At 32.6% G+C, this 20,690-nt stretch overlaps 2 protein-coding genes across 2 annotated transcripts; both read left to right on the forward strand.

Annotated features, from left to right (window-relative positions):
* Positions 1 to 1,116: 1,116 nt before the first annotated feature.
* Positions 1,117 to 6,638, forward strand: LOC113853291 (inducible nitrate reductase [NADH] 2). Its single transcript, XM_027483850.1, has 4 exons — positions 1,117 to 2,348; positions 2,432 to 2,572; positions 3,331 to 3,563; positions 4,916 to 6,638. The coding sequence occupies exons 1-4, from the start codon at positions 1,379 to 1,381 to the stop codon at positions 6,245 to 6,247; spliced, it is 2,676 nt and encodes an 891-aa protein (XP_027339651.1). The 5' UTR covers positions 1,117 to 1,378; the 3' UTR covers positions 6,248 to 6,638.
* A 3,329-nt stretch (positions 6,639 to 9,967) lies between these two features.
* On the forward strand, positions 9,968 to 11,163 carry LOC113867150 (30S ribosomal protein S13, chloroplastic). The gene is made up of 3 exons (XM_027502229.1): positions 9,968 to 10,168; positions 10,242 to 10,466; positions 10,552 to 11,163. Exons 1-3 carry the CDS (start codon positions 10,061 to 10,063, stop codon positions 10,711 to 10,713), a joined length of 495 nt encoding a protein of 164 aa, XP_027358030.1. The 5' UTR covers positions 9,968 to 10,060; the 3' UTR covers positions 10,714 to 11,163.
* Positions 11,164 to 20,690: the final 9,527 nt, after the last annotated feature.

The raw sequence follows: 20,690 nt of genomic DNA on the forward strand, positions 1-20,690 counted from the left end.
TGATTTTTCTTTTATCCTTTAAATATCAACATTTTCTCTATTGATTGTTATTATTTACGTCATTCTTAAATAAAAAAATAAAAATGCAAAACATCCTCCATTTAGGTGTTTTATCACCACGACATTAGAAATTAAGATAAAATGCGTAATTTCCCCCCTTAAATCATTGTTTAAAGATTATATTGAATATACAGTTCATCTGAATTAGAAAAGGACCACTATTTTTATTTTTATTTTCTGTAATAAAACTATACTCTCTAGTGTTTGAATTAATCTGAGACCATCAACTAAGTTAAATTACCCTCTACTAAATAATCTACATGTTTGATGTGCATAATAAGTAATTTAAAGGCAAAAAGAAACTATTGTCTTTTCCTTTAGAAAGTAACCCTAATTTTCACTAGTTATACATGTAATTTTTCTGATTTTTTCTTCTATTGATACTCTTGTTTAAATAAATTTTGTATAAAATATTATTTTGCTCTCAAATAATTATATTATTAATAACAATATTTAAGAAAAAAATTTCTTAAAAAAATAACAATAAACACACAAGAGTTATAATAAACACTTTCTTCTTTTAGATAACATTCCATCACTTATTATATTATATTATATCCTCTCTTTTTTTTCTTTTTTTTTTATCAATTTGTGTATACTTGGAGTGTATATTAATCACATTCTAGCGGGAAAAATAACAAAATTTTTTCAATTTTTTTTTTCTGTATCCTCCTTCTAAGTTCTTCACACCTCTCTTTTTAAGCAAAACATCATTTGTGTTTTCTAAAAAGACAAATTGAACATCATCTTCTAAGTACTGGTAGTGCTATTCATAAATTAAGATTAAAAATTTATTTTAATGAAAAACATATTTACTATTGTCAAAATAAATTCCAGGTTTTAATTAATAAATAATACAAACCATACCTAAAAAAATTACTTAAATTTTGTTCTTAAAATTTTATAAAAGAATGTTTGGTAAAGATAGTTTAATAGACATCTACACTTTAAGAAATAAAAGAAATCGAATAATTAAAAAATATTAAAATTAGCGAAGTGTTTATAAATTAGTCATTGAAATTTGAATAAAAAAACGTTCTCACCATTTTATCTATTGGAATAGAGAACAGGTGAGTAACTGACAAACATTTGTTTTGAGTGGGACATTGTACAGAGTCTTCCATGACTTACTTTGGCCACGGCTCCTTCCTCTTTCCCTATCCCCAACGACCCCTCTATATAACTGCCCCAATCCCTCCATCCCTCACCATTCACCATTCACCATTCACCTTCACCTTCACCTTCGTTAAAACACACACACTACCACCTTAAACAATAACACTTCCTCAATTCCCTTTCTATCTTCTAAATTCCCTCAATGGCGGCTTCCGTGGACAACCGTCCGTACACTTCCTTCCAACACGGCGTCCTTCGAACCTTCAAGCCAATCCCCGACATACCGCGTCCTAAGAACAAAAAGCTACCCCAACCACTACCACAACCACCCTCCGATTCCTCAAGCGACGACGAAGTTTCCAACTACAACCATCTCATTCAAAAGTCAAGTGCTGAAGTCGAAGCCTCCATCTTCGACCCACGCGACGACGGTACCTCCGACCAATGGATCCAACGGAACGCTTCCCTGCTCCGTCTAACAGGCAAGCACCCCTTCAACTCCGAACCACCCCTCCCTCGCCTCATGCACCATGGCTTCATAACCCCCGTTCCCCTCCATTACGTGCGCAACCATGGGCCCGTTCCCCGGGCCCGCTGGGAAGACTGGACCGTCGAGGTCACGGGCCTAGTGAAACAGCCCACTCGCTTCACCATGGACCAACTGCTCCACGACTTCCCAAGCCGCGAGTTCCCCGCCACACTAGTCTGCGCGGGGAACCGCCGCAAGGAACAGAACATGGTGAAACAGAGCATCGGCTTCAACTGGGGCGCTGCTGCCATCTCCACTTCGGTGTGGCAGGGTGTACCGTTGCGTAGCCTGCTCAAGCGCTGTGGGATTTACAGCCGCACCAAAGGGGCACTCCATGTGTGCTTTGAAGGCGCAGAGGATCTGCCAGGTGGCGGTGGGTCCAAATATGGGACGAGTATCATGAGGGAGGTTGCACTTGATCCCTCCCGCGACATCATCATCGCTTACATGCAAAACGGTGAGCTTTTGACCCCCGATCACGGTTTCCCCGTTAGGATGATAATACCCGGTTTCATTGGTGGCCGCATGGTGAAATGGTTGAAGCGCATCATTGTCACTACCCAGCAATCTGATAGTTATTACCATTACAAGGACAACAGGGTACTCCCCTCTCACGTTGATGCCGAGCTTGCCAATGCAGAAGGTTTTTATTTTCTTTCCTAATTAATTTATATTTTTAGTTATAATAACAACAACTTAATGTTCTCTCTGTTTCCAAACTTACAGCTTGGTGGTACAAGCCAGAGTATATTATCAACGAGCTCAACATAAACTCCGTCATAACTACGCCGTGCCACGATGAGGTCTTGCCCATCAACTCCTGGACTACTCAGAGGCCTTATGTACTCAGAGGTTACGCGTATTCCGGTGAGTTATGTCATTCCCACGAGAAATCTGACTTTGTATATTTCCCAATATTCGCTCTTTTTTATTTTCCTTTCTTTTTTCTTTAACATCTACGAAAGCATAAGGTACAGTGAGTAATATTAAATTAAGGAATAAATAAAACTGATGCAAGATACATGAACCAGACCCTAGGCCCTTGCTCCGTCCCTGTATAATACAATCAGGGAAGCTATTGCAATATATATATATATATATATATAATCATAAAATAATTACTAAATATATATTATTTGAAAATATAAAAAAATAAGTTTTTTTTTATCATAAAAGAATTTATAAACATTGGAAACAAAATGGTTACTTTTTGAATTCCATAGTCAAACTATTTTTTGGTGCTACATGTAGTCAAATGGTTTGGCAACAATTTTGAGTTTTGCCTTTTTCACGGAAACGAGCAACAAGGATATGAAAGAAAATTGCAATTATTCCTGGAAATTAACGAGTTTATGACTGAGAGGATAGGAATGTAGAAAACGAAATGCGAAATATTGGTAAAGCATTTGGTACATGTTGAATTGGACAATTGGTGACATTAGCATTTGGGTTGTGGCGTAAGGGTGTGGTATAGTAGAGCGCGTAATAGGTTGGGAATTGCGGAAATGGTGTTGCAACTTGCGAGGTCATAGGCAGTCCTTTGAAAGTTGTTTAGTGTTTGGAGATCCACTTGGAACTAAATTGATTGGTGGGAGTGAGAGTAAAGGTTATTGTTGTACGTGCAGGAGGTGGGAGAAAGGTAACACGTGTTGAGGTGACCCTGGACGGTGGGGAAACGTGGCAAGTGGGCACCTTAGACTGTCCGGAGAAGCCCAACAAATATGGAAAGTACTGGTGCTGGTGCTTCTGGTCCTTGGAGGTGGGGGTGTTGGACCTGCTTGCTGCCAAAGAAATTGCGGTGCGCGCTTGGGACGAGGCCCTCAACACCCAGCCTCATAACCTCATTTGGAATGTTATGGTAAGTACTCTATTTTCTCTCTCCCAACCTTTTTTTTTTTTTTTTAATTTCTACTTATAAACAGACGTCTGAAATCTGATACTTATAATTAATATAATTAACTACTAGAGTAGGTCTGGTCATGCTAATAAATGAGAAATTGTTTTGGTGTGAAAAAAAAAGGCTTACTAGCACTGTAATTTTGATCTCTAGTCTTTCTATTTTAGCCTAAGAAAATTATCTAATAATTAATAAAAAATATAATAAAGTATGACATTTTAATACTAAATACAAAAAAAAATGTGTATAATATTTTAAAAATATATAAAATAAAATTATAAAATACAGTAATAGTCTTAATTTTAGAGTTAATTTCACCTCAAAGTATAGGAACTAAAATTATAAGTGAGAAAAAAATTATATAAACGACTATGATTAAGAGATAAAAAGGGAAACTTAAAAATAACGAAATAAATTGTTGTAATTTTTTTATATGAACTACTCTGTGACAAATTAATTGTTTATAATATTCTATTATTCTAAGATGTAAATTTAAAACGAGTGAAAGGAAAAAAGTTAGAAAAAACAAAAGAAAAAAAAGGCATAAAAGCATAAGAATTGCTAGGAAATTTAGAACTGGTGCATCGGGTATGAATGTATCGTATCAAATGTCTCCCATCTTCATCCCCTTGGCTGGCGTAAAGCAAACCCATCACCATCGCCTGTCACACTATCGTTCTCGAGCGTGCTCATTAACTAGCTGCGACATTGATAATACTACATGGATGCTTATACACCATTGGCCCCGCTAAACTAGTGACAGCTGGCAGGGAATTTTATCATTTTTCTTAAATTATTCTCATTAAGAATAAATTTTCAGTTTGATAAATTTGATATAGTTATAATTAAATAAGTTGCCACGTTAAACATGTAAAAATAATATCAAAACTATACAGAAATAAAGAATAGATCGATTAATACTAACTTCCAGCTATTACAAGTTAATTCACTATCAAAGTTCTTAGTTTTTTTTTAATTTTAACTCTCTCAATCAGTATATATTCTTTTAAAGGAAGAGCGAATTCAGATTAACTTAAAATAATAAAATAAAAAAATATTTATATAACTCTTCTATCATTGAGTCTACTCCAAATATCTAAGTAAAATCACCTTAAAAAAATAAATACAAATAATAAAATAATGATCACATAATATTTTTTTAAATTAAAACTATATTAAAATTAGAACTATAAAAGTGAAAGTCGGTTGCTAACAAAACATTTATTATAAATATTTTAAATAAAATTTTCCTATCTTTTATTATTTAGTAACTATTTGCCTGTAAATCCTGTAAAAATAATGAATTCTTGCAGGGCATGATGAACAACTGCTGGTTCAAAGTGAAGACAAATGTGTGCAGGCCTCACAAGGGTGAGATTGGGATATCGTTCGAGCACCCCACACAACCAGGTAACCAATCTGGTGGCTGGATGGCAAAAGAAAAACAAATGGAGAAATCATCACACTATAATCCAACTCTAAAAAAGAGTGTTTCCTCACCCTTCATGAACACTTCCTCAAAAACCTTCTCCATCTCCGAAGTCAAAAGGCACAACAACGCCGACTCCGCTTGGATCATCGTTCACGGCAACGTCTACGATTGCACCCGCTTCCTCAAAGACCACCCTGGCGGCACCGACAGCATCCTCATCAATGCCGGCACCGACTCTACCGAAGAGTTCGAAGCCATCCACTCCGACAAAGCCAAAAAATTGCTCGAAGATTACCGAATCGGCGAGCTCATGACCACCGGCTACACCTCTGATTCATCCAATTCATCGCCAAATAACACCGTGCATGGCAATTCTGACACCATCCATTTAGCTCCCATCAAGGAAATTACACCACTTCGCAGCGTGGCGCTTATCCCACGGGAGAAAATCCCATGCAAGCTCCACTCCAAAACGTCCATTTCCCACGACGTTAGGCTCTTCCGTTTTGCGTTACCCTCGGAGGACCAACTCTTGGGTTTGCCAGTAGGGAAACACATATTTTTATGTGCCACCGTGGACGAGAAGCTATGCATGCGAGCTTACACTCCTACTAGTAGCGTAGACGAAGTGGGGTACTTCGATCTAGTCGTCAAAATTTACTTCAAAGGGGTGCACCCAAAGTTCCTAAACGGTGGGCTCATGTCTCAACACTTGGACTCGCTTCCTATTGGCTCTGTCTTGGACGTGAAGGGCCCACTGGGCCACATAGAGTACACTGGTAAAGGCAACTTTGTGGTTCATGGAAAACAAAAGTTTGCCAAGAGGCTAGCCATGCTGGCTGGTGGGACCGGGATCACACCCATTTACCAAGTGGTTCAAGCGATTCTTAAGGACCCTGAGGATCAAACCGAGATGCACGTCGTGTATGCGAACCGAACGGAGGATGATATATTGTTGAGGGAAGAGCTTGATGCGTGGGCTAAGAAGCATGATAGGTTGAAGGTGTGGTACGTGGTACAAGAAAGCATAAGAGAAGGGTGGGAATACAGTGTAGGGTTCATCACGGAGAGTATTTTGAGGGAGCATCTCCCACATCCATCTTCTGATACGTTGGCGTTGACCTGTGGGCCACCACCCATGATTCAGTTCGCAGTGCAGCCGAATTTGGAGAAGTTGGGCTACGACATCAACAACCAATTGCTCTTGTTTTAGGGGACTCGGTACTATGCTGTATGTGTATATATCTTATTTTATATATATAAATATATAGTTCTATTAGCTTTTTTTCTTTCGTTTTTTTTTAATCTATCGATTTTTAAACAAATGTGTATATAGACAGCTAGCTAGCTCTGTAAGTTTACTTTTCCTCCTCGTCGAGTTTTGATATAGACAAGTAAGTCAATGTCTTGACTACTTTTTCTATCTATAAAATAAAATGTAAGTTGCAAGTGGAACTATCATTATTCGATAAATTATTTAGCATTTGTTTTCATACCCGTCAAAGAAGGGGGAATGATTATTGTCCTTATTCAATTTAGATATCCAACCCTTTTTTTTTAGTTGAGATAAATTTTGAATCTCATTTAATAAAATCAATTTTAATACTGAAAAACCAATTTTATCTCGATCTGTTTGTTCCAAGTCCCAAGACTAGCACCCTATGCTATTTATGTTTAATGGTTCACTTGAAGAAAGCAATAGGCCCTATTTATTTTGTTAAATTTTGCTGCATATGATATCTATTTTTTCTCTGTTTTTATTATATATATATAATATACACATAAAATATATTTTAATTATTTTTAATTATTTTATGATAAAATAAAATTTATATCTTATAATGATATTTTAATATATTAATTTGTAATAATATTATATAATGTTAATTTATATTAAATAAAATAAAAGTCTAAAATTATATATATATATTTTGCTGTGCTAAGAAACTATATCTACATTTTAAAAATCAGTTTTAATCTAATTTTTAAAAAAGTAATATAAATTGTTTTAAATTTTAATTTATATAATTAAATTTAAAATATATTTAGATTAAATTTATACAAATCTAATATATGGTGACCCCTAATTTTTGGTTATTTATATTTTGAAACACGCGAGAAAAACAAGCAAGAGAGAAAATATACTAAAAAAATAAAAACCCCACCTTCAATTGATTCGTGGAGAGACAAGTAGAAGTATAAAGTTGAGGCGGAAATCATCATTTTTTTATCCCTCTGTTTTGAAGGATTGTACGGATAGGTGAGGACGTGATTGTTGTATACATTTTATAGATAAATAATTAATATCTATGCATTATAAATGAGAGTATTCATTAATATGAAAAGTAGGACGTTATTTATTTTACAGTGTATTACGTGTACTTTTTAATATTAAAATTGTTTAAGAATACTTGAATTACATATTCTCTCTTTGTAATACTTTTTTATTTTTTATTTCATTTTAAATTTATAAATAAAATTGTTACTCAACTTTCTTTTATTAACTTAAATAAACTTTCATGTTTTATGTAATTTTGTTTATATTTATAATTTTTTTACAAATACTTTTGTTTATTAATTATAATTTATAATACTTAATATATTAAATTTATTATTTAAAAATTATTATAATTTGAATAATTTTTAATATATTGATACGTATTATTTATAATTAGAAAAATAAGTTTAAATAATTTTTAAAAATCAATATTTTAATTGTTTTATCATATATAATATATATTTATTTAAATAAAATATATGTGCATAAAATTAAAGGTATATATATAGAATTAATTTATGGTAAAGTATAAGATGAGGCATTAAATTGGTTGTTGTACACATGTAGTTGTCCTGGAAGCGGATGCATGCAATGGAAGCAAAATAGATGCGCGGCATCACACAGCCGTCACCCTTCACATTAACATTAGGTCAAGGAAAGTTGCTTGCTGTTTGGTTCGCGGAAAGGTCACCCCCTCATATATGCATGTTCCTGCTTCCACGCACACCAACGTCACCCTCTCTTTCCCTTCCTATTTCGTCCTGTTATGAACCCCCTCTGCCCATTATACACACTTAATCTTATACTCTTAATTAATTAATCATGTGCCTTTCTTACTTTTAAAGAAAGGAATCACTGGCGCCCATCATCCTAGGTTGATTCCTATGTGCCAAGGTTGATATTACTTTCTGCCAATTAATTAATTACCAATTTTCTTCATTTTATCTGTAATATATATCTAGATTGCCAGCTACAGTAGATAGGAAAAGCTAGTTGTAATAATTAATATGTTTCATTCTAGTTGGAAATGAGCTCCAAGGACGTTGGGAGGACAGAATCAATCATTTACAAAACAAAGCAACCCATTTTTTTTCCATTTACGACGCCTTACGAAAGCAGACCAATAGTTTTTTAAAGCAGATTAATAGTTTTATAAATCAACTTCCGTCTGTTGTATTAAGCGGCTACTTTCAACTTTGAAGAGAGAATAAAAGCACAACCGCGTTACATGTTTTAGTGCAATAACGTGTTTCTTCCATGATCAAGCCTAGGGTAATTATAATAATTATACAATTAATTGAGGTCCTTAAACAGCACCGGTACAGGCGGTTTGAAGACGGGAAAAAACTAATAATATTTAAAATGTTAATTAATGCCAATTTAACAAAAAAAAAAGTGGCAATAATTTTTTGACATTGATTAAAATAATGCACAAATATCTTCTTGCAAGTTTTAATAAGATTCAAGCTAGTTTATTAGATCAAGTGTGCAAGCCATTGACTAACACATGTAGATTCAGTAATTAGAAAAATGAAACCAAGCATTTATATATAATGTCATATTATTATAAGCTCAAAATATTGATATTAACAATTCATTTTTTTTGGTTAAAAAAGCATAAAAAAAATAAATCTAATATTAAATCATTAATAAATGATTTTTTTTTTTGATGTATTTCCTCCAATGTGTCTACGTACTGCTATTGGATTTACCACGGTGCTTGCTTGTCCACAAACTTCACCAATTGAGTTATTGAGAAGAGGCTTAAATGCATAACGGTTAGAAAGGTGACATATTTTAGTGCATAAAGACTACAACAAAAGATCTTGAGGCATCAATGTCAATCATGAGGTGGGAGCATTGCGTACGTATCTAAGAGTGTACCCTCTTCCCTTGTAAAAACGAGAACCCGAGATTCATGTATGTTCTATTTTTTCTACGTTGTCCCAATGTTAATATTGATCCGAGACTGAATTGGTGTCTATTTTCCATGAACTCGGCACCACGAGTTACCACTCAGATATTTCGACAAGTCCATATATTTTTAATATTTAAATAAAAGTAACAACTTTTGGCAGCGTTTTCACAAGTTGGTAGTGAACTGCGACATCGAATTTAGATTGATTGCATTTGCCTTTCAACTGGGCAATATTGACCCTACAAAATATTTGTTTCGTATAAGAAAGAAAAATGTTCAAAACACAATTCAGAAAGTTGGAGCCTGGCCTCGATCAAATAAGTTATAACTTCACATATTGTATTTGCTTCCGCGATTTGTAGCATCATATGGATATCAGAATTTAACTTGGCCTTCGTAATATCGAAAGGGAAAAACCATACTGATAAGATTCCCAATGTTGAAAATTTGCATGCCCATATGGTCCATTAAGATCACAATCATAACGAATACATAATGTATTATATTACTGCGTGAGACTTTCAGAAAATGACGCCGCTTGTCGTTGACAATATATCTTGCTGATCATTTTCCATTATGTAGAAATTTGCACGCACCTCATTCATATGTTTTTTTTTTAATTGGATCAACTATCATGGACCGTTTTCCTGAAGGGTTTGTGCGTCAAGAATGAGATGGGCCTGGAGGAAAAAAAGAAGCCCAAATGAAAAGCGTGCTAATTCGGGCTGGAATGGGCTTTCAGATTGAAACAAGTGGGTCAGGAAAGGATAGATAAGGCTACGGATATGGCTACGGTGGATATTGCAGAAGGGTAGAGCAAAGAACAGAAAATGGCGCAAACGCTGGCAATGCCTGTGGCACCCTCACACGCTATTATATGCAATACTCGCCTCGTCAATAGAGTCCCCATTCCCGTTGTGAACCCTCCGAAACCCAAGGTAACAACAACACACGATTAGGGTTTTGTGTTCAGAGAAAATTATAACATGAACGAATTTGAGGGATGTGCAGGTTAATGGGTTAAGCATAAAGTGTGTTCGTGTTGGGGGTGTAGAGATTCCAAACAACAAGCGAATTGAGTACTCGCTGCAGTACATTCATGGAGTTGGGAGGAGCAGAGCGCGGCAAATTCTGTGTGATATCAACATCGATAATAAAATCACCAAAGATCTCAATGAGGAGGAACTCATCACTCTCAGGGATGAAGTTTCCAAATACATGATTGAAGGCGATTTGGTATTTTCTTACTCTGACCTTTTCTTTCTCTCTTGTTTTTGTTTTCTGTGTGTTGATCTGTAATTGTTCAATCTTTGGGGTTCAGAGACGGTTTAATGCGCTTAATATAAAAAGACTAAAGGAAATTCAGTGCTACAGAGGAATTAGGCATATTCAGGGACTTCCTTGCAGAGGACAGCGTACCAAGAACAATTGCAGGACCTTGAAGGGTAAGAGGGTTGCCATTCCTGGCAAGAAGAAAAAGTAAATAGTTTTTTTTTTTTTGTATTGTTGTATTTTTATCAGCAGTCTTGTCAGAAATTGGGAAAAAATCAATGTTTACTATGGTTTAATTGGTTTGATAAATCACTTGTAATCTATCGGATTTGGAAGTTTAACTAAAGTTTCTTTGCAATGCATACCGTGAATCACACACTGCATGGCTCTGTTGAAAATTTGGTTCTAGGAAGAGAGACTTAGATAATATCTCATGCTCCTCTTGCCAACTATTAGATTAGAAATATTAATGTTGGGTTTAATGTATTACTTCCTACTTTCTATATCCTAACCTTTTTAATGGGTTATGTAGTATGTGTTGTTCAAGTGAAATTGGTCTGTGTGCTTAGTTGTAGAATTATTTTGGTAGATGACGATAAAATGTTCGAGTCTGGTATCTTGAAGTTTGGCAAATGTCATCAAATGTTCAATCTTTTGCACTGCATGGAGTTGGGTTTATTCAACCACTTTGTTGTTCCAAGCTTTTATTTGAGTATGTAGCATGTGTTGTTTGCATGTAAATGATCTGAATGCTTAATATTATTTGTAGGGTGATTTTTGGTGTGGTAGACTAGTATTAATTGTTCAGTCTAGTAGCTTGAAGCTTGGCAAATGTCATCAAATGTTTTGGTCTTTTACTCTTACATTAGAAGAATTATGTTCAAAACTTTTTTTCCCCCTCACTACCCATGGGAATGTTAGCAGTTATCAGCTATATTTTAGATGAGTCTGTTCGAATTGCTGCCTTTTCTTGTCAATCCACTTCTAATCTCCAAAATATTTCCTCGATTTTCACAAGCCTTGCAGAGGTGTCCGATATCAGTGCAGTTTTTGTAACTCCTTGCATAACTTCACGTTGCTCAGTTGTTTTCATGTCCACTGATTTTTTTATTGAACATCCAAAGAGCATAATTACTGGCCCTGTTAGACTATTCACCAATCATATGCTGGTTGGTTAATTTATTTTTATACTGAAATATTATTATACTGCACTCTATTCATGCCATCAACTGTGATGTTGTGTTCAATCGTGTACATAAACTAATAAATAGCTTAAAGAATTGGTCGTGTTGGCAGAAATTGTAGCTAGTGAACTGGTGATGTCACCAACATAGACTTTTTTGTGACCTGTTGAATACTTTGCAGAGATATACAACAAATTAAACAAGCCATTTCCACTTTGTAGAGTGCAGGACAGTCTTAGGACGGGTCATTCTTTAAATTAAGATACAAATATTGAATGAATCATTTCTAGGTCAAAATAAACATATTTACTAATTTATTTAACGCCTGCAACTGGTAACTGATGAAATGAATCAAATCATGACATGTTTACCGGCACGGGTCCTGTAAAACCAAATTGACCAATCCGAATTCAAGAAATTAGTTCATGATTCGTTCTCTTTTTTTTTTGGCCAATATTTATGATTCATTCTATTTCCTCAAATTTACTTCTCTGTCTCTGTCAAGCCTTGACATCAATGGTAATACGAGAACCATTGGGCTTTGGTCTGTAGATTAGATGGGAGTGTCTCATTCCATTTCAGTGGTTTCAATCTGGCTAAAATAAACTAGGTATTTTCAAGAAACTAAGAAAATAATTCAAGCAATAATTTAGTAGAAAACTATGGAGATGCTCTTTTTTTTTTTTTTAAATATAGCGGAGATCACTTTTTTGTTAAAAATCCGTGCAATCTAAATTTCTCAAAGCGAAGTAAAAAACTCACTTTGCATAAACTCCGTTACAAACGTTGTAACAAAGAAGCCGGTAATGTACAGTACAGAGCTGGTAAGTATAAGGGATGATAAATCGGAATGATAATGAATCCTATATTTGCTGGGTATTTGCAAAAACTATTCATAATGAATAGGATAAATATTTGTTTAACGAGTTTGGGTTTGAAAATGAGTAAAACGTGCATATACACATACATAAACTAAAGTTTCAAAAAATTAATTTTGAAATTAATTTGTATATATATATTATATGGGAAGTTCTAAATAGTACGGAATGAATTTCACAAAACTGCAAATAAACGATCCACCGTAATTTCCGTCAAATACTCATTTTGTTTTATATTTTCTTAACTGAAGTGTTATCAATTAAAATGAAGCCACGTACGTTTCATCACTATTTCATGCAAAATTTTTGTACTAACAAGCAAAACTCATTATATCATAATTTAGTGTTTTATTTCATTTTATTTAACTTTAGATGATTGATTTTATTTAAAATATTTTTAAAAAGCACTATTTTATATCGATGTTTATGCTTTATTATTTTATAAAAAAATATTAGGGAAAATTGTATTTTAGTTCATACAAATAGAGGTAACAGGTATGGATATGAAGATTTAGGTATCCAAGATAAGAATCGAAATGAGATAATTACAGATAAAATTCAGGTATGAAAACGGGTAAGATACCCTACCCATATCTGGTTTAATTAATAGGAGTAATAATCTCTCTCTCTTCTCATGCATATATGGGCTTAGAGCCTGTTTGGTTATTCTCACCTTAACACAATTTCAATGATAAGATCACGGCGAAGACTGCTTTGACCTTAATAACTATGCAGACTAATACGCTTAAATACCAAGCTATTATAGGCTCAAGACACAAGGATCGACTCACTTTAATCCTTGCATGCAATCAGCCAAAAAATGTAATAGGGAAAATCCTCTTTAAAAGGAAGATCCATCGCTGAAATGGGCCTTATAGAAAGCCTATAAGGGTCTTATGGGCAGGGAGAGCAGAAATGAGATAAGAGTTTAGAGAAAATTTCCATCCCGATCTCATAGTCAAATCAGATATAGAGGCTTCCTATATTTTTGTCATCAGATTCCATTGAAAGAGCAACAGAAGCCCAAAAACCCAGGGCCCAAGGCAATACAGAAGTGAAAATAAAGGTAACCAACACTTTGATTAGCTAAATAAGATACACTCATTCTACTTGGTCTTCACACGTGCCGTCGTTAAAATAAAGAAATACTCCGCTCCAGGTTTTTTAAAATTGAGGATTAGGTTAACTTTCATCTAAAATTAATTTTTTTCTTCAGAAATTCACTGGTGCAAAACTATAATTATAGAAATAATTATTTATTTGTTTAAGGTTTTATGTAAAATAATTAATCATCCAATGCACACCTATTCGTCCAAAATGAAGCTATACGGTCGAAAGTAAATGGAATTGATTAATGTTTTGAAATATGTTTCATCTTTGTCTCTTATAACTTATGAAAATATCGTCAGGATATTTTGCAGCTTTTTTCATTCTTTGTTTATTCCTGCAGGTATTGGTATCTGTCTATATTTACATTGATTAGTTTTACTACAACTATACTGATGTTGTTGTGTCGAAGACTCAAGATTGTGTGTTTATTTTTCTCGAAAAGATTTGTGTTTGCTCCTTATCTTTTGTGTCTTTGTTTTTGGTCGAAAAGATTGCTCCTTATCTTTGTTTATATTTTCATCTGTATTTTAATTACTGGGCCATGATTCTCCTTTAAGGTAAATGGATGTCTAACATTTTTGCTGATGCCCAACTCATTTGCATGAACTCAGTTATGAGTTGTCATTGTTTTCTTGGACCAAAAAATTACATTTTTTGGTCAACAGGAATTGTCGTTGTTAAAACAATCTGTATAGTATAGTCTCAAGGGGCTCACAACTCACTTTCAGCCCATTGTTCTCAACTACTCAAAGGACCACAAACAGCTTGCCCGGTAAAGGGTTAAAAATCTAATATATAATAATAATAATAGTACCAATCTTGTGATGCGGTATACATCAAAATACTATTGATTTGATCCTGTTTCTGTCCCAAAAGCTTAAAATCAAGCATGATCACATATTGAGGAAATATATTAGACCCAAAAACATGTGGGCACAAACTAAACATCCCACGAGAGAGTGTGGACAATGTGTCAATTATTATTTTGGTTGACATAAAATCACAACTATTTTATGTGCTATAGTGGGGTTCTTTTGTACTCGGATTGAGAGACCTTACTCATGACATTCCTTGTCTACTTTTAAGTGCATATGTTTTTTTTTTTTATGGTGTACATTTTAATGAAGGGCCTCTTTCTGGTTCGATAATGACTGCCACACAGGGGACCTCAACTAATGAAAAACAAATCTGTACTTCACTTTGATATATACATATCTGTCAAAAATCAACACTCCACCCAAAAAAAAAAAAAAACACGAAACCCTCAAAAGAAAAGAGTTAAAACAGAGGAATGAAAAACGAAGCACATTTTTGGCATTGGAGCATTCATTTATTTTCGGGGCTAATTTTTTTTTACTATCATTATTTTCTACTTTTTTTTGTCTGAATTTTCAACCCATTCATTTCCAACGAAAGTGATGCTCCCACATTAATATTGAATCTCAAAGCCCAAATTATATTCCAGAGCGGTTATGCTTTGAGAATAATGCCTTCGGTTTTATTTCATAAATTTCCATTGATGCATATTTTCTAACTTTTTGCATAATTTCAGCTTCGTTACGGCTTCATCTCTGGCAAGAGGTGAAAAATTAAACAATCTAAAATTTCTCCCCCATTTGGTCAATATGGGAATCTCCCATTTCTCAGAAAATATATGATTCTTCGGAAATAGTCATTATAAGAAATAAATTGTAGATTCTTATTAATTATGTGACATTCTACTTGATTAGCATCCATGTGGTAGGGCACTTAGAACATGCATCTTATAAAATCTTTAAAAAGGAGTTCCACTTCACCTAAAACAACAAATGGCAGGGCCAGCCAAGTTTATGGAACATTATCTGTGTATATGCCCTACTTAATTGCCTTACCTTTCACGCGATTTAAACCAGGAAAAATGCACCTTCCTATTGCTTTCACTCACCCCCTTATCTATTTGTCTAGCATTGTTTGCCTATAGTGGCGACCATTATCTATACAGAACGATTCCTTTACTGGGTACTTGGAATTTTAGTCAAAATTGGTCTTCAAATTCGAATCAAAGTCAACACTTACCTAAATTATAGACCCTATATATACAAGTCGTCACATTGACATCAGCCAAAGGCTAATATTATCACTATATTGAAGCTTTGATTTTCTGTTCTATGGTTATACAAATTGAGAATTAAGGTCTGAGGTGGCGTTGTAAAAGGTATCGGAGCCTTGGCAGGCCCCTAGAAGAAAAAGAGAGAAACAAACAAACAATTTTGCTAAGAAGAATATGGTGTATGATTTTGACATTTTTCAGAAAGGAAAAAGTGCATGGGTCCGAGAGTTTGGCAGCTATTTTTGCCTAATTTATGTGATGAAAGAATAGAGTAATCATATTATATTTTAGATGATACTTCTTTTCCTAATCCCTTAGACAACATAATGAAAACTTATATTATTTAATTGTTTCTACATGAATTGGAGGGGCTCAACTCTTTCACATTAGTTTCTAGTGCACCCAATATCAAAATGGAAGGTAAAACACAAGAACGTGTTGCCGAAGATTGTCCCCTCTATTGGAACCTCATGTTCGGTTTGAGATTGGTCTTTGAAGATCACTAGCACATCTCTTAATTATTATCCTTTCAGATTGAGACAGTAAACTTAGTAGAGAAGCCTCAAAGCCTAAAATAACTTCTCCGTATCCATAAAGATTTAATTTGGCAATGTACGCCACTATTTGGTTGAATACATAACTTGACAATGGTGGCTTTTGTTACATGCACGAGCATTTTTATTATCATTCACACTCATTTCCATCACTTGCTTCTTGCAATTAGGTGGAAGAGAACTTTCAACTCACAGACTCAGCACGGTTAAGTTAATCGAAACTAACCTCACAAAAGTGGCGGATGTAAATTCAACTCCATCACAGAAGTCAGAAGATAAGCACGATTGAGGGAGAAGATAGGGATGAAAAATGAATAACACAACAGAAGTTATGAATAGAAATATATATTCTCCTTAAGATACTAATTAAAGAATTGAAGATATAAATATTTTATTGAAAATTATGTTAAATTATATTAAAATTATAGAATAAAGCATATTAATATTATTTTTAATGTTTTTTCTATTTTTTATTCTTTAATTGGTGTAGTTAAGTATTTGCCTAAAAAGTATACATCTCATTGATAACGATCTCTTCATATGTATCAAATAGTTCTCTGCAGTTTTCTTTGATTAGGAAATGAATAAAGGTTTCTGAGTGTGGTTTTAAGAAGTGTGAACTTATATGATAGATCAATTAGCTATATTTGTAATCCGTGAAGATATATACATATATTACTATGCAAATAAAAAAGTTATATTAATTTTAAAATTTTATTTTTAAACAAAATTAATTTTTTAAATCAATTTAATTGAAATGGTTTTACTAACTATCGAAAAATGTGATTAAGAAATTTAAAATAAAGTCTCACTTTAGTAATATTTTAGGTTTCTAATAAATAAAATGTTAATCTTTGAATTTTTTATCTCTTTATTCGTTTATCATGGAATACTAACAGAAAAATAATACATAAAGAATCTAAAAGTAATTAAAAAATATTAAAAAACTAAATATTACATATGACTGATGTTGAAAAACAAAAACAAAATTATTTATTGTTTTAGAAAAATCTAATCGAGTGTGTTAAGCAAAGTTTCAAGATAATAAAAAATTGTGTGAAAATAATTTTTAAAGAGAATTAATTTTAGCATGTAAATGTTTTAATTTAAGTAAAATTACCTTTCGTATATATATATATGCGCGCGCGTATATGTACTCTAATATTAGTAAATGCTTTAATTTTTAATAAAAATTTATTATACTTAACTTATGATATACAGTTTTATACAAGTTAAAAATAATTCTTACTAAAAACTATGTCGAGAAAGTACTAAAAATTATAATAAACGTGTATTAATAATACTTTTAATAAAAAATTGTTCTATTAATTTTTAAAATAATACGCTTAAGATATTGAATATCATTTACCATCGTGATTAAACGTTTTACACTTATTAGCATCACCCCGTAACCATTGTTTTGATTAGTTAAATAAAAAATTGTGTGTATATTAAACTTATTTTTGAGTTAACAATTAAAGATTAATTTATTTAAAGTATAATAATATCAAACAGAAATTTTATTTCTTTAAAAAAAATCCTTTTAATAGATACATAAAAATTAAAATAAGATGAAGCGATGAGATGCTTTTAGCAGTAACAGTTTGAAGAGGATGAATGCATGCATGCCTAATGTTCTTCTGCCCACCCATTGAAGCTCATGATCATAAAAGTAAGGGTTGCAGCAATAAAATGTACATTTTTATTAATGGAGCATAGGGTTGGAAACTTGGGACACTATAATTGGGTTGAAGTTGAAGCCTTTTTTCCTATCTTGGGTAGGTAGAGGAAGTATATGAACAGTAATGACCATCTCTATAAGCAATTATTATGGCTATGGAGATTGGAGAAGTGCCTTCTTCCCCTCATTACTAGCCTCGTTCCAAATGATTATGCCTTTTTCCCGACATGTGGCGGCCACCCAATAAATATTTTTAATGTGTGATTGAAAAGATATAATAAATTTATAATATTTTAGAAAATACTCATAATAATAAATGATTAAATTGATAATTTATATATTAAATACAAATATATCCTCTTGTATAAAAAATGAATGAGTGTCTTGTTAAATATTATATATAATAAATTTTATTATATAATTTAATATTATTAAATATTATAATTTTTAATAAAATTTTATTATCAATCTTTAAACTCGTGTTAAAAAAATATTACTTACTTTGAAGGTTTGGGCAGCAATGAATTACTGACTTGCTAATTCATTGACTTTAGTCATTACTTTTTTAAAAAAAATCATAAATGATAAAAAAAAGTTGACACAGTTTTTTTAATTAATTATAGTTTACTAAAGACTAAAAATTGTGATCACGGTGATTTTATTCGACTTCTAATAAAAAAATACATGTTTTCTACACCAAAAGAATTAAAAATTAAATTTTTAAAAATATATAAAATAGTAAAGAAATTTTTAAACTTATTACATATCAATCCAACTTACCTACCTACTTTGCGTTCCATATGGTTTATTTTTATATACTTTATGGTCCCTTTAAATATTTTAATTTATCTCAAAATTTTTACTATTTAAAAAATTTAATATATATATATATATATATATTTGTTAATATCTTAAAATACACGTTGAAGGTGGGACCTAGATTATTATTCCGTTGAAGAGGATATATTAGTGGATTCAGTGAGAAATCATGACGGGGGACTTATGAACATAAAAAATTTGGCTTTCAAGAACACACACATAAACCGGGAATTTCGGAATAACGCTTTTTCTTATAACCCTTACATTTTAAAAGATTTTCTAACTGAACAGCGTATATAAATTAAGACATTAGCGCAAACCGAAGTTTCCATTAAAGTAATTAGAATATATATATATATATATAAAAGCAATGTAAATAGTTCAATGAAGGATGGGATATAGTATTATTGTAATTGACATATACCAACATGTGTCGTAACGTTGGCTACATTTTATATTACTCTGTAGGCAACTCCTAAGCGTATAAGGATAAACTTGAAAAAAAGAAGAAAAAAAGACAAAATCATAAATTATTTTATATACATGCAATAGCACGTTGACGGATTTTGTATAAATATATTGGATGTAAAATGGAGAACTTGAAAGAGATTCGTGCATGCATGGCAAGGACATATGAGTTCTATCTTCATTTGGGTGTCCATGTCATTCATAATACCAAAGTATTTCGATTATACCCACAAGCATGCCTCCACTTATTGAGATTTCCACGGCATAGGCAAACAAATTATCAAATGAAACGAAAAATGGTTTTGAATGTTTCTGGTTTAGACTTATTCGACCAAAAGTTCAATGAAATGTGACCCTTAATTGGGTACGCCACGATATTCACTTTTTAAGGCTGTAAGCTGTGCTAAATGTGGAAGGTAGACAAAAAGTGGCTACTAACTACATTGTACCAATGTTAATGAAAACTATATAGGGTAGTTGTGCCTCCCTGCCTCCTATAATAATGAATCTGAACCTGTACTTATTCACAATTAACTTCACTTTATCCTTTCTTTAAGAAAATCATTCACGTATCTGATAATTTTAATTAATAGTAAAAAGTGAATAAACAGACAAATTATAAAGAATAAAATGTAAGGTCCCGATTATTGTTTTGGCATGTAGATGTCAAAAGTAAATTACAGAGACAGAATGATTCTCTCCATTGATGAATATCTTTGAACGAATTAATGTTCACAGCAATGGTTGGGTATTGTGAGGAATGACAGAATGATGGATATCTTTGAAGGAACATAAAAGTAGTACTACTTCGTAGGCCAAAATGTTAATCCATCTAGCTTACCTTTATAGAGCTTGCTGTTCAAGTTCCAAAACTTCTAAATTCCTATTTCCAAAGCACCGAAACGAGAGTATCCATATCCAAGACCAAAGCTTCCTCAGCCATGGCGTGCTCTGTTCTGTTTAAGTTCGTGTGCCTTCAAAATAAAAAATTTCTAAGGCATAAATATTACATTTCTTTATATTTTTTTTATTTCTCTTAAAGATATTAATTTGAATAACATATTTGTTTATTATTATAATTTATATAAAACAACTTTTTCTTATTTGTTAAGTAACTGAATTAAAAAGAAAACAGTTTAAAATCAAGCATACTTAATTAAATATTGCAGAAAAGACTGTCCACGGTTACAACATCAATAGCTTGGATCTATATTAATTACATGTATATTTTTATCTAAAGAAATTTTACTTAAATTAAAATTTATTCACACTATAATAAAATAACTTTTCAGTGATTTTTTACCAACACAATTTACATTCGTGATTTCATTTAAAGAAGATGAAATATGCATCATTTGAACAAATTCAGCCGTTGATAAATAATATCAATAGTTAGAGAAAAGAA

Source organism: Abrus precatorius, unplaced genomic scaffold (genome assembly GCF_003935025.1).
Source record: "Abrus precatorius isolate BTA unplaced genomic scaffold, Abrus_2018 Scaffold10, whole genome shotgun sequence".
Lineage (NCBI taxonomy): Eukaryota > Viridiplantae > Streptophyta > Magnoliopsida > Fabales > Fabaceae > Abrus > Abrus precatorius.

Bases quoted from the DNA above. Each gene is read 5' to 3' on its own strand.
- LOC113853291 (XM_027483850.1), top strand. From the start codon at position 1,379: ATGGCGGCTTCCGTGGACAACCGTCCGTACACTTCCTTCCAACACGGC. The intron at 2,349-2,431 runs GTTTTTATTTTC...CCAAACTTACAG, and splicing joins CGAGCTTGCCAATGCAGAAG to CTTGGTGGTACAAGCCAGAG. The intron at 2,573-3,330 runs GTGAGTTATGTC...TTGTACGTGCAG, and splicing joins CAGAGGTTACGCGTATTCCG to GAGGTGGGAGAAAGGTAACA.
- LOC113867150 (XM_027502229.1), top strand. From the start codon at position 10,061: ATGGCGCAAACGCTGGCAATGCCTGTGGCACCCTCACACGCTATTATA. The intron at 10,169-10,241 runs GTAACAACAACA...AGGGATGTGCAG, and splicing joins TGAACCCTCCGAAACCCAAG to GTTAATGGGTTAAGCATAAA. The intron at 10,467-10,551 runs GTATTTTCTTAC...TTTGGGGTTCAG, and splicing joins ACATGATTGAAGGCGATTTG to AGACGGTTTAATGCGCTTAA.